The sequence below is a fragment of the Sinocyclocheilus rhinocerous genome, unplaced genomic scaffold (assembly GCF_001515625.1).
Source record: "Sinocyclocheilus rhinocerous isolate Xijiao unplaced genomic scaffold, SAMN03320098_v1.1 scaffold535, whole genome shotgun sequence".
NCBI classification, from domain to species: domain Eukaryota; kingdom Metazoa; phylum Chordata; class Actinopteri; order Cypriniformes; family Cyprinidae; genus Sinocyclocheilus; species Sinocyclocheilus rhinocerous.
This window is the reverse complement of record NW_015646174.1, coordinates 262,957-277,388: the sequence shown is the minus strand read 5'-3', so window position 1 is coordinate 277,388 and position 14,432 is coordinate 262,957. Positions and strand designations below refer to the sequence as shown.

Here is a 14,432-nt window from a genome sequence, read left to right as displayed (position 1 = left end):
ACACAAATACACATACAAGCAAATCACAACTGAAATTATCTCTGCAACACTCCTATCGATAAATGCCTCAAATCATCTGTCTGTCTTTTTTTCTTTTTGTGTTTTTAGTTTTGGCAGTGTTGAAAATACAGAGATTATCATATTACATTGTATTATATTGTATTAAATGATCATTGTTTCTTTATGAATGATGCTTAGCCTTTAGCAGTTGCTTTGTCACTGTAAATCACTGTCAGTGTGAATCCCCAACATGGCTTCTGTGCAACCTTTGCAGACCATAATTCCAAATGAAATATGATTTATTTGAATAAAGGCATTTTTATAATTGCTTATTATAAAAAAGCATATTTTTGCATAATTTATATATTTTAATATATAATTTTATGCATAAATGTAATAATATTATATTTTAGAATGAAACAATTTTAGGCCAATAGAATATTTTCAAGTGTTTCCAGGGCAAAAACTAAAATCTAAGCCAGAGAATAAAGTTTAAAGGAAGTCTTTGTTCTTCAAACTGAATTATTATTATTTTTTAATGTGAAGAAGAAGGTGGTTCATTTCAAATGCTAATTACAACAGAGACTCCTGGTGACTTGAAACGTCTGATACTCACACTCATTGATTAACACATATGCTCCCGCTTTAAGAAATCATTCACAAATTCTATCAGATTCATTAAGAGTGTAGGAGTTCAGGGAAGGTTCATCTAGAGTACCCTTATCTTTGATGAAAAAAGAGAAACCAGAAAAGAAAAAAGAAGATCCCAATGAAAACAGTTGCTGCTGGGATATCCATCTCTGTAAAAACAGCTGGGTGTGTGACCCTCGCAGAATATGTTTTGGCAGCAGAAGTCAACTTGCATTACAAAGTAGACCTCTCTGTCACACCATTGTCTAGCCTGGTCCGGCTAATAATTAACACAAACATGAGACAATAGCCTGGGACCAACAAGTGTTGCAGTTAATGAGCAACCAGCCCCACCTTGCATTCACATGCTCTGTTACGAGGCCGCTCACTGGCTGCAACCCTGGCTTATTATTCACACTGCTGTCTCCCCTATCACAGTCATCAGCGGGGCTGCTCATTAGCATAGTTATGCAAGTATCAATACTTTCAGACAATTTTAGGCCTCCCAGCTGGCCGAGGCATAAGGGCCATCCAGCGTATCACTAATGTAATCAGAAAAAGAGAATGTTGCTGTTGATTTGTTGCCAACATGCACGATGGGAATGTGGTTCTCAAACAGAGCATTACCTTTGACCTTGCATTACCCTAAAGCAGGGGTCTTTTAATTAATGAAATATATATATATGTAATAAGTCTGTCTATCTATCTATCCAAAACACAACAACAACAAATTCAGTAAATTTAACTGAATTACATTTTATTTAGTTATATTATTGACTTTTTTCACAATTTTTTTCATTATCTTTAGAACTTTTCCCCAGTTTAAAAGCACTTGCTCTAGAGAAGTATAAGTTGTTCCCTCCTGTGTAAAAAAGACGTGAAGTGTCATAAACATATGTTTTGATGTGTTTTATGATCGGTGTGTCATACTTTACTGTGCTCAATTGCTTTCAGGATTGCCATTAACAGGGACAGTCAAGACAATGTCACATTAAAGCTTGAGTAGTAAAAGTCCAAAATACTTTTTAAAATTCTGAATATGCTTTAAAAGTGTATATTCTGGTGTAATGCCATTCTGAGGTTCTCCCCAACATGTTAAGGCAGCCTCTTGCAACATTCGCTTGTAATTGCGTGTGTGTTGCCCAACACCGGTAACATGAGTGAAATTTGGACACACCTGCATCCATTAGGCCAAACAACTAGGTAGAATAATGTACAGACATCAATACTGGCTGCAATAACATGCTATCAACATACATACAAATGACTGGAAGTGTAGGTCTTTTCATTGGAGGGAAACTTAATATTGAGTGGTAAAGATGTTGTATTTTCAAGTCATGAATCCCTTGCATTGTTGAGAGTGATGTGAAATTATTAATGGCTGAGGTCGTTGGTGTTCTTCCCAGCATACTGCCCTCTTGATTGTGAGCTTGTTACCCATCCTTCAGGACATGACCTTCTTTTGTAGCTTCCATTTTTGCTGTTTATTTGTGCATTTGGACTATTAATTCTGAAAAATCTGCTTTCCGTAGGCAAAAGCAGTTGGTTTTTATATTTCTGAGGACTAAACACTAGATATAACTGTGAAATCATTTGTGTACCTGATTACCCTGGTCAGCCAAAGCTTTCGGGACAGAGTTCTTTTGAGGGGATGGTTAGAAGTGGATCTGCAGGGCAACGGAGAAGCTTCAGATAATAGGCTTTAATGGGGCATTCACATTCAGTAGGCTATAACAAAGACCAGGCAGTGGGATTTGGGAGAGGGGCCGATTGTTGCTCCAGTGTGCCTTGGAGACACAAGCAGAGGACGATGGTGGGGGGAAATCTGGCATTGTTCAGGGGAATGTTAGCAGTTTTTGGGGAGGCCAGAGAATCACGTTTGAAAAAGTAAGAGATAAACAGAGAGAGGGACAGTGAGATACAGAAGGAATCGAAGAAAAGACAGGAGACTACAAGCTTTTCAATATGCAGAATCTCTTTTATTCATCCAAGTTGCAGAAAGCCAGCCACTCTGCCCAGTGTGCAACAGTGCACTTGTGCAGAAAGAGCTGGAAGGTGACAGTGTGCAGCACACTTCTTCCTGGCCAACAGTGTGTCTGGCACTATTTCTATACTAAATATTTAGCCAATTTAGAATGATTCTAGAGCATAATATTCTTTCTTCTGTTAAAATGTATTATCTAATATAGCTGGGTTTTTGTGTTTTTAGTTTTGAAAATGTTGATTATAGGCCTATATCGTACTATGTTAGTTGGACGGGATTGATTTAGGTGAAATGTGTCTTTTATCAAATGTACAGTATGTATGGATGTATTTATTTATTTTCATGATTGATGTGTAGCCTTTGATCAGCATAACGCGTTTGATCATCTCTAGACGTATGCGCTGAAATGAATGTGCACTGAATGTGTGTAGCCTATTGAAAGGTGTCACAGAGCTTCTCCTCTGGACTTGACCGCGGGGATTGTTATGCCACAGACCGCAGATGAATGAGAGAAACGGGAACATTTCAAACAAAGTGTTTCCCTCAGATTCGTCTCGTAAGCATTTTAAGCCTCACTCTCTCCGATCGGCTTTAGTTCAGTGTAACACCTGCACAGTCGCGGAAACTTGGCCATGATCAATTCTTTTAAAGTTTTCACAGCCAGCTGTAGCCTAATGATGATAATTATTTTGTATAAACGTCTGACGTCTTGCAAATAAGTTGGTCCTCCTTCTCTAAAACACACGCAAAAAGACCTTTCTAGCGTCACCGACTAATAAATCAATTAGGCGTGCATTGTGAAGTCACGTCTAAAAGGATTAGCGGGAAAGACAGCACAATGATGTAATTAAGGAAAGGTGTCATTTACAGTTGTTGAATACAGAGCTCGAGAACTTTTTTGAAAGGAATTGCCTAATTTGTTTTTCCTGCTTATTTACAATGCAATAAATCTAGGTGTTATTTCAAAGTTACTTTTATAGTCTACTTACTATATTAGTGTGGGATCATTAATTGTTTATTTTTCACATACCTATGTCAGTGGTGTGTATATGTGTTATATATGTATGTATGTATATATATATATATATAGAGAGAGAGAGAGAGAGAGAGAGAGAGAGAGGTGGTGTAACTGTCCAGAGATATTGTAAAAAACAAAAACAAAAAACAAACAATCTTGATTCTTGAATGCTGGTATTATCTATCTATCTATCTTATCTATCTATCTATCTATCTATCTATCTATCATAAAATAAGTAGCCTATATTGATGGGGTCTGCCTCTGGGGATTTGTTTTTGTGGGTGGGGGCTTTAACCCCCCCCTCTTTCCCTCTGGTTTTAGTCCATTGTTGTGAACCTTCCCCTCAGAGTGCTGTTGTCTCCCACTGCCAGTGAGACGCTTGCTCTGCCCCAGAGTGTAAGCAGTGAGTTGCCATATAGAGACTCTTCAGCTCTTAAGTTTTAAACTCACCTAAACTGTGTGGAGCAAACCATTCTACAGGAACCCAAGCGAGAGAGAGAGAGAGCGCTGAACCCCACTCCGCTGTCATTACGCGCAAATCACATTATTCATGTGAAAAAAGACAGAGGGACGCTATGTTTGGTATTTGATGCTTTCCTTAACACAATCTAAGACAGGAGTTTTTTTTTTTACATTTTGAGAAGAAAAGGAGACACGGTCTAAACCCTCCGTGTTGTTCATTTCTGTGGATATATAGCGGTTTTTGGACTCGGGAGCGCTCACGAGCTCAGCGCGAGACACGGAGAAGCTCCTCAAAGAAAAGCAGCACTGGACTTTGAATCTGAAGATTAGTATTCTCTTGTGCTATCAGCCTATTGGTTTTATTTTTGATGGATTTACCAGCGTAACTCAGACTTTCCCAAAAGTTGCTTATTGGATTTCCAAGGATAAATAACTCTGACACGGTGAGGGGAAAAAAGGACACATGAGTGTCTCGAGGGCCACAAAGATCCGAGGGCACTAAGAATTCCGAACCTATTCGGACCGGGCAAAGGGTACACGAAAATAGGTACAATTATTGTTTGCATATTATAAAACTGGGGTCAGATTAGTTGTATGAATATAATTTTATTAAATAATCAGTTGCTTCAGATAAATTGAACTGAAAATTAAGTATTTTTAGGGACTTGCAGTGATTCGATTGTAAATTAAATACTGTTAAGTTTGAACTTGTCCTGCGCTTTATTTCTGCGCATTTGACGAATTTAATATGAAAACAACACCATATAATTTTATTCGTGAAATACAAATTCTTGTTGATTAATCTAGTTCAAATCTAATTTCCGTTCCTGTATATATATTTATCTCTGGTTCGGTTTAGGTTTACTTGCGCTAAGAATAACTTTCATTAGCTATACCAAGTGGTTTCACACTTGTAAATAGATTTATTTAGCTTAACCAAACTCTCACTTCAGTGTGAAATTCTCGTATGTTTTGAGAGCACATGTGTCTCGTACCCGGAGAGCTTGACGTTTGGTCTTATTTATCTCTCATGCTGAGCAAAATAATTATTTTAGAAACACATTTGGAGTAAGTAAATAAGTTGTAGTCTATTAAGTGTACACGAATTGTGTTTAAATATCTTAAATGTTTAAAAGTTCTAAATTTAATACCTATGATATGTATTTGGACAATTGGATGTTGCAATCGTAGATGTTCCGGTGTTCTGTCGATTTGTGCTACCCTGTCAGATTTTGCTACCTCCCATTAAAACAGTGGGTAGTACAATTCGACAACGAAAAATGCTACCTGTAAAATTATGGTTTATTAACGTCTACACCTACACCTACCCCAACCCTAAACCTACCCATACAGTAATGCAAATACAGTAATTATGTGTTATATTCGCGGTTGTGGCTAGAAGGGATACAGCTACAGGAAACCAGCAATAAATGTTTTATTAAAGTCTACACCTACCCCAACCCTAAACCTACCCTTATACAGTAATGCAGATACATTAAATATCGTTGTTCAGTGTGAGAAAAAAGGACGCAAGTAAACCCTGGTAGGACAATCTGACGGGTAGGATGAAATGTCAGGACACCGGATCCAATTCATGTGTTTATATAGAAACGACCCATTAAAGCACTTTGTACAGGTCCCATTCATAAACAACTGTCCTTAACTGCTGCACATTCGTACCTGAGGGTTATTCATGTTCATGAGGGACGTAGACAATGTCCAACAATGATGTAGGTGTACAACAGGACATTCATTTTCAATGTGGTTTTGTGGGCAGGGTTGGGATGTGCAATGCACTATGTCATTTTAAAGGTTCACCTTTCACAATATCTTCGGTGAATTGCAAATCAGCTCTGTTTTTCTCTCAGGTTTGTGACTGCACTGAGGTTGCCAATGCCTGGAGTCAGCATTTGAAGCTGACCAGCTGTCTCCCACACTTACAAACATTACCTCAGCAAGATGTTGAGCATCTTTAAGGTTTTCATTACCATCTGCTTAACGGAACTAGTGTTTTCAAGAAGCATAACATCCGGGGAAGTCCGGGCAAAAGGTATGGATTAAAATAAACAATTTCATTTGAAATCACTCAGATCTGACACTCTGTAATGAATGGTTTGAATATATGATGAATATTCAATATATGATAAATGGAGCTGAGCTATAAAGAATTTAAGTCCAGGGGAAGTTGGAGAGGATGTAATCGTTTAGAGAGTAAAACAATCCCAGTATTTCCCTGAGCCATAAACAGTGCTACCTGATCCTGCCAAAGCCCCGAGGCTCGGAAGTGTAAATCTGTCTGGCCCAGTGCCAGTAACAGGGGATTTGTGGGATGCTAGGAGGGGTGGGAAAGATGGGTCTCCTATGTAATTGTACAAACACTGCGTTGTCTATATTTTATACCTTCCGGGAAGATTTTATACCTGTCGTGTCCAATTATCTCCAAGAGCTATTAAGACTTTCACAGTACTGGCTCCCAGAGTTTGTGTGTGTGTGTGTGTGTGTGTGTGAAAAAGCCTCATGAATACAAATCAGAGGATTGTTTTAAATCACAGTATTAGCCATAAGCTTTATGTGGCATTACATACAATTAGGGAACAGATGTAGACCCTTGTGAAGACTGGGGCAAAGTGTTTGTTAAAAGCATCTTTCTCTGAACACTTGTGAGCTACATTCAGTGCTAGGAAGGTGATAAAGGTTGAAAAAACCCTGTGGTGCAGCCCAACAATGTCCCACTAAGTTCCTGCCAGGAGAAATTAAAGTCATTTGACAACTGTAAGACTTTAATGGGCAGAGCCACCCAGACAAGTGAGAAATGCAGAGCTTAAAGAACAAGAAGAGGCAGAAATGAACTTGTTTAGGGGGAAGTACAAATATGAGCATTTTTATATAGCAATAATTTGATTTATCTACAGCTAAGTAATATAATCCCTTATTTTCAATTCAGAAATAGCACAAGTCATTTGTGGATTCTAGAGGTTATAATAGACACTATAGTATATAAATTTTTTTATAAGACCTTTATAAAATTTCAAACTTTCAAAAAGGAAAAGTAGTTTTCCAATAGTTCATTAGTAGTGTATGACACTTCAGGATTGCAACTCAACCTCTTATGATACCATCGAATCTAAAAATGTAAAAGTGTTTACTGCATGAGCCTGAAAGCCTCGTTTTAGTGCACGCATGTGTTTGCGTGTTTTGTTTAGCTTGTCCTTTATTTTCCCGCTGACCATTCACACCCTCTTCAGGGTCAGATACCGGCCAGGCCCTAGTTTTATTCAGTGAAGTTCATTAGTGTATTGGTGGAAGAATGTTATGCTTCAGTGCTGGAGGTGACATTGCTTGGGTAGGGGGCGTTCTTCACTCAAATGCTCAAAATCACATTCATCTCCGGGCCACAAGGAACACTGCTGTGAAGTCAAAGTTAGGTCATTCTCAGCTGAGAATTGTGTTTCTGTTCTCTCTTTTGTTTGTGGCTTTGTTTGCCTGATTTGCTCCAAAACAGCAGTGGTGAGCTCTGTGAGAAAGGCTGTGGTTAGCAATTAGCGAGAAGTTATGTTAATTAGATGTGTTTATTAAATATGGTTTATACTACAGTCTAATGACAGTAGTAGTTGTTCAAAACCTCCTTTTCTCTGTCCACCAGATATCCGAGTTTCTCGACCGATTCTTATTCCTGGATTTCCTGAGAATGCTACTGTGTTGGTTGGAGGACATGCAAAGCTGGTGTGTAAACTTCACCAGCCAGCCTCAACACGTCTCCAGTGGTTCAAGAAGGACAGCAATCGCCTGGGGCCTGATGGATCACCACTTCTTACAACGCTTACGGTGAGAAAGTGATTTAAAGATCCTTTATTATGCATATTTTCTGTCTTCAGGAAAGAAGGAGTAATGTTACATTTCTTTCCCCCGCAGCCTCTTCTTGAGAACCTCTCCAAAGTCAACATTCTTCCTTTAGTAAATGTCTCTGTGGAAGATGCTGGGGAGTATGTATGCAAGGCGGAAAACTCAGTTGGTCAAACTACTCGCTCTGCCTCGGTGGAAGTCTTATCAGGTAAGTCATATCATCCAACATCATCTGACTTTCTCATCATCAGGGCAGATCTTCCATCATTCTCTGACAGGTCAGCCTTTGGCATTATATTGCCATGAAAACCAGTTTATTAGTATTTAGGAGGACAAAACTGACCACTAGAGTTGAAAGGTCACATCTAAGGAGTAAGCTTAAGTTTAGTGTGATAATGTTGCCATTAGTAACTTTATTTTTCATGTTTGGTCCTAGAAGTTGCTGAGGAGCCAACTGAGGAGACATCAGAGCATCTACTCCTAGAGCTTGGAGATGTACTAAAACTCCGTTGTGATACAAACCGTCCTGGAACTGTCCAGTGGTTCAAGGGTGGTGTACGGGTGCAACACAATGCTCGTATCCAGATAAGGGCAGCAGTCATGGAGATTGCTGATGTCACCTATGAAGATTCAGGAGTGTATGTGTGTATGCTGCGTGGTACCAAAGAAGCTCTACGCAATTTCACTATCACAGTGGCAGGTAGGCTCTGCCACATGGTGACCTTTCAGCAGATTTGTAGTCTTCATTAATAACTCTTCTTTTGAATGCTTGTGTAATAAGATGAACACTTACTGCTTCTTTGCAGATGCTGCAGGATCAGGAGATGACGATGAGGACAATGGCCTTGATGATGCTGGTCCTGAGACCGAAAATGACCAGGTCTACATCTCCAGAGGTTAGTGTTCATTGTAACTACAAATTCAGTGGCGTTCAGCTCCATTTAAGTTTTAGAGTGATAGCTTGAAATGAACCGTTGTTTTTTTTACGTTTTAGCACCATATTGGACTCACACTCAAAAGATGGAGAAGAAGCTCTACGCAGTCCCAGCTGGAAACACTGTCAAATTCCGCTGCCCTGCCACAGGGAGCCCTCTTCCAACCATTCGCTGGCTAAAGAATGGCAGAGAATTCAGAGGAGAGCACCGGATTGGAGGCATCAAGGTGGGTGATTGCTATTTTTGTCTATTGTAGACTTAGCAATGATTTGAACTTTTCGAAATCTCACAGTAAATATCAGTATAACCTCATGCTCACATGTTAACACATTGTGTTTGTAGCTACGACATCAGCACTGGAGCCTGGTCATGGAAAGTGTGGTTCCCTCAGACCGTGGGAACTACAGTTGTGTGGTGGAGAACAAGTATGGGTCCATCGCTCACACCTACCTCTTGGACGTGTTGGGTAAGATGGCTTCTGCTTGCCTGCTCTAGACAGCCGCCTGGCTCCACGAGGAGCCATCGCAGGCTTGCCATGCTTAGCAAATGTCAGAGGCAATAAGCATCAAATCAGTGAGATCCTGTACCAGCAGCTCAGTGGCGTCACATAGCAAGACAGGCACCAAATGCACCTCAGAGAGAGCCACAGGCCACACTGCTACACCACAGGCAAGAGGGTTCACTTGAGGCTGTACATGTCTATACAGATATTTAAGATCCACACTGGAAGAGGGCAATAAATATCATCACAGCAGGAGAATGTGGGGTGAGGGCTGGCATCGGTTTGTATGGTACGTGCCTGGAGGCGCTGTGGGTTGAGGCATCCAGACCAATTTTCTACCTGACCTGTGACAGACCTGTTTGTTAAGAGACCGGCGTGGGGTCAACTGCTGTGTCCTAGCAGACAGGGGGAAAGAACAGAGAATAAAGAGCCCATCTACTTCAAAGCAACCCAACACATGGGCCTGGCTCTAAAAATCCCTTAATGGAACTAATTAGTGAGCGTTGATCAGCTTTGGAAGTGCCGCTTGTCTATCCCTGTGCCTTATCTTTCTTCAAATGCTCTTGAATGTCAACTTTCATAGGCAACATTATTTTGTAGGATGTTGAGAACTTTTTGATAAAACTTTTGTTCAATATCTTTCAGATATAGTGTAGAAAAGTAAAGTCTTCCAATTTATTCTTTCAGAACGCTCTCCACACAGGCCCATCCTTCAAGCTGGTTTACCCAAAAACACTACAGCTGTAGTGGGTGGAGATGCCCAGTTCCTGTGTAAAGTCTACAGTGATGCCCAGCCTCACATCCAGTGGCTAAAACACATAGAGATGAATGGCAGCCGCTATGGGCATGATGGCATTCCTTACGTGAAGATTGTGAAGGTACTTAGCAAGTCATCCATTATACTTTTCTAGAGGTAAAACAAATCATTGTGGAGCGAACAAGCATTAAATTGTTGATTTTTTTCTTCCAACTTCTTAGACAGGAAGCTTGAACATGTCTGAAGTTGAAGTCCTATATCTTACCAATATCACAATGGAGGATGCAGGAGAATACACCTGCTTGGCAGGAAACTCTATAGGGTTCTCTCATCAGTCTGCTTGGCTTACAGTCTTATCAGGTAGGTTTGTATAGACACGTTGATGACACAAATCCTAAAATGGCTTGAGACTCAGAGGTACAAGTAATGAAATCTTGTCAATTTCACAGAGGAGGATGTGGCCAAGGAGATGGACCTTATGGAGGCCAAGTACACTGACATCATCATCTATGCTTCTGGTTTCCTTGCACTGGTGATGGCCATTGTCATAGTGGTACTCTGCCGAATGCAGGTTCATCCCAGTCGGGAGCCTTTTGATACTCTCCCAGTGCAGAAACTCTCCAAATTTCCTCTACGCAGACAGGTAAGATGACACTTTTGAACAAACCTCATGATAATTCCCCAAGAACGTGGAATTCAACAGAGCATTCTGGATTCTAATCCTGTATGTTTTGGACCCTATCACAGTATTCAGTGGAATCCAATTCTTCCGGAAAATCAAGTGCTTCACTGATGAGGGTGGCTCGTCTTTCCTCCAGTTGTTCCCCAATGCTGGCTGGAGTTATGGAGTTTGAACTGCCTTATGACCCTGACTGGGAGTTTCCAAGAGAGAAGTAAGCAGTACCAGCAACCATAGCTGTAAAAAGTTTCCTTTTATATGATGGTGAACTGAATATTTATTTGAAATCTTTTGTGCCAGTTTGACATTAGGTAAACCACTTGGAGAGGGCTGCTTTGGTCAAGTGGTGAGAGCAGAGGCTTATGGGATAAACAAAGAGAATCAAGAGCAAGTGACAACTGTAGCGGTTAAAATGCTAAAAGGTATGTTTGTACTTACATGCATTGTATTAAAGTGTTGAGCATTTTTTGAATCGCAGTCTAAGAAGGAATTTTTGGTCATTTTCAGACGATGCAACCGATAAAGACCTGGCAGACCTCATCTCTGAGATGGAGCTAATGAAAGTGATGGACAAGCACAAGAACATCATAAATCTTCTTGGTGTTTGCACACATGATGGTAAGTTAAACACTGTGGCATCTCATGGTTGTATGAACTTCATTTGGTGATTTTACTTCAATTCAATTTATATTTCTGGTTTAGGTCCACTTTATGTGCTGGTTGAATATGCATCTAAGGGTAGCCTACGGGAATATCTCAGAGCACGTCGACCTCCTGGCATGGACTACACCTTTGATGTGACCAAGGTTCCTGAAGAACAGCTCACCTTTAAAGACCTGGTTTCCTGTGCCTACCAAGTCGCAAGAGGCATGGAGTACCTGGCCTCTAGAAGAGTAAGTTGCTCGCAGGGCTCAATTAGCTTAGTTTTGAAACCAGCCCCCCCACATCTTATCAACACATCCCTTTGTCTGACACGTGATGCCAAGCATTCCTTAGTGTAGTGGTGGTGTGTCGTGTTTACCGCTGTGTCCATCCTGTCTCTGTGGGCTTTGTCCTTTTTAGCACTGCCATAAATCTGTTAGCAAGTAGGCGCTCGGACCCGCCTGTGCACTGGATCGTATTACTAGCTTTTTGTGGCCTGCTAAGAATGCAGTCGTCTTAAACCCCTCCATTAAGGGCCACAAACCAGGGGCCATTTTCGTCCTCTTTTTCAATCCTCAAATACCACTACTATTTAAAATGAAAACCAAAATAAACTTAATGACATGCATTTCCATCAAAAACCATTTATATGTTGTTTTAAGTCCAAGTCTATTTAAAGTTAGGCTTGTTTAAACTTTTGCAAATGTTGCTTACTGTATGTTGATTTATACAGCATTTCTCATATAAAAAGTGGTTTGTCTTTTCTGTTGAGGTTTCATCTGGTTTCATCTGTGGGAACAAAACTCTAGCCTCAATGTGAACATGTTTATCTACTTACCAGAAGCTGAAAAGAGTCGCCAAAACATTGTTTGGGCCATTTCAGCTAAATAGAATTCTCTTTCTTTCTCAACAGTGCATTCACAGAGATTTAGCAGCAAGGAATGTTCTTGTGACAGAGGACAATGTCATGAAAATCGCAGATTTTGGTTTGGCAAGAGGAGTGCATCAGATTGATTACTACAAAAAAACCACTAATGTAAGTAACAATTCTATTCAAGACTTTCTTAGAACTGTAGCTAGATGTTTTTGCTCTTTTGACGACATCTCATTTGTAAGCAGGGCTGTATGAACATTTATGTGCCGTTTTAAAATCTTAATGCTTTTAAAGACAGATGTGTAATGTGTCCATGCTGATTGGCAGACAGCTTAATAGAAGATAATTAGGGAAAGGGGGACGGGGATTAGTGAAGGATTGGGCAGTCATATTTTTGTGGATCCAAAGGAAGTGGAGTGCTTTGGCTTGGCCTGTGTGGCAGCTAACTGTTCCACTCACAGCCCTGTTGTTTCCAATTTCAGGGACGTCTGCCAGTGAAATGGATGGCACCAGAAGCCTTGTTTGACAGAGTCTACACACACCAGAGTGATGTGTAAGTCTGACTAATCATTGCAGCCATGCCAAAGAATCAGCTGAGCAGGGTTCCCCCTGCCTGGAATTTCAGCCCGTTCAGATTAACCAGAATGCACCAGTACATTTTAATCCTGATGGTGGATGTTTTTAATGACTAAAAATGTGTCATAATGACTAAAAAAAATTCTCAGCAAGAAGATTGAATTAGTACAGCTCAAGCTGATTACCCTACATGGTGTGCTGACATTTTTGATCACTTGCTTCCTCAGTTGGTCTTTCGGAGTTTTGATGTGGGAGATTTTCACTTTGGGGGGATCACCATACCCTGGGATACCAGTAGAGGAGCTTTTTAAGCTGCTGAAGGAAGGTCATCGAATGGACAAACCTTCCAACTGCACCCATGAACTGTAAGCATCAATCTGGTCACCCAAAAACATGTTTAATGTCAGTCTTCAAGGTTATGTACTTACTGTATATTCAAATTGCTTTTATAGCTACATGAAGATGAGAGAGTGCTGGCATGCAGTACCAACACAAAGACCAACATTCAAACAGCTTGTGGAAGAGCTTGATAGGGTGCTGGTGTCCATTTCAGATGAGGTAAACACCTATTTCGGAAAGAGTTTGAGTCCTACAATGTTGTTTTATAGCCAAACCACTAAACCAGTTGTATTTTTACATTTTCAGTACCTGGACCTATCCACCCCTTTCGAACAGTATTCCCCATCTTGTGAGGACACCTCCAGCTCTTGCTCTTCAGACAATGATTCAGTGTTTACCCATGATGCTATGTCAACTGACCCATGCCTCATTGGCTACCACGACGTGCGCTCTCCGATGGACCTGAAGACTACAATGCGATAGTCCTTTTTGGCTGAGGGCACAAGCTTGTGGACATCAGATGTTGCTATGGAAACACTTGTATGAAAAGTGGTACGAGGATTTTCACCTTTGTTGCTCTGCCTAAGAACATTATAACAATGCTTGGCACTATGAAATTTGGTGATTGGTAGTTTTTACAGAGAAACAGGACTGAGTCTGGTCATGAGCTTTTTAGTTTAAAGTTTTTATTGAATGGGTGCTGCTGTATGTAGAAAGCTACATTGGAGCAGCATACAGGAGCGTTTTCAAACCAGAATTTTTTTTAATAAAGAGAACATTTATTTTGATATAAAAAGCAGATATCATTGATAAATATAAATATCTCTCTATATAAAATTATTCTAAATTTTTTTATTTAAAGAACTGTCTTAAATCTCAGGATCTTGCATGTTAAAAATTGCTGTAGTGGCAGCAAAGTGCCTGATTTTTGATTTCCTGTGAATACCTTAAAATATTTTATGTACATATCATTACAGAAGACAATTACATTTTATAAATTATTCTAAATGATATAAAGTGAAGGTGTTACTTAGGTGAAGAAATTATGTAAATCTGTTCTGAAGCTATCCCTGAATGATTCTTCATTTCATCGACACATTTACAATAGCTATTGTTTGCTGCTCGTACCATTGTACACTGTCAAGGCTAAACCTCTGAGCACTCAACTTCCTGTTGTTCTGTTCATTTCAT

At 40.0% G+C, this 14,432-nt stretch overlaps 1 protein-coding gene across 3 annotated transcripts; it reads left to right on the top strand.

Annotated features, from left to right (window-relative positions):
* The first annotated feature begins 3,982 nt into the window (after nucleotides 1–3,982).
* On the top strand, nucleotides 3,983–13,997 carry LOC107707132 (fibroblast growth factor receptor 4-like). 3 transcript variants are annotated; one of them, XM_016511041.1, is made up of 20 exons: nucleotides 3,983–4,537; nucleotides 5,963–6,144; nucleotides 7,738–7,919; nucleotides 8,007–8,145; nucleotides 8,374–8,637; nucleotides 8,744–8,833; nucleotides 8,932–9,098; nucleotides 9,215–9,338; nucleotides 10,062–10,252; nucleotides 10,353–10,491; nucleotides 10,581–10,774; nucleotides 10,879–11,024; nucleotides 11,111–11,232; nucleotides 11,318–11,428; nucleotides 11,513–11,703; nucleotides 12,366–12,488; nucleotides 12,809–12,879; nucleotides 13,130–13,267; nucleotides 13,355–13,460; nucleotides 13,548–13,997. In XM_016511041.1, exons 2-20 carry the CDS (start codon nucleotides 6,054–6,056, stop codon nucleotides 13,722–13,724), a joined length of 2,766 nt encoding a protein of 921 aa, XP_016366527.1. In that variant the 5' UTR covers nucleotides 3,983–4,537; nucleotides 5,963–6,053; the 3' UTR covers nucleotides 13,725–13,997. The 3 variants fall into 3 exon arrangements, with proteins under 3 accessions (XP_016366527.1, XP_016366528.1, XP_016366526.1); XM_016511042.1 differs by having other exon boundaries at nucleotides 3,983–4,641; nucleotides 8,377–8,637; XM_016511040.1 differs by having other exon boundaries at nucleotides 3,983–4,641.
* Nucleotides 13,998–14,432: the final 435 nt, after the last annotated feature.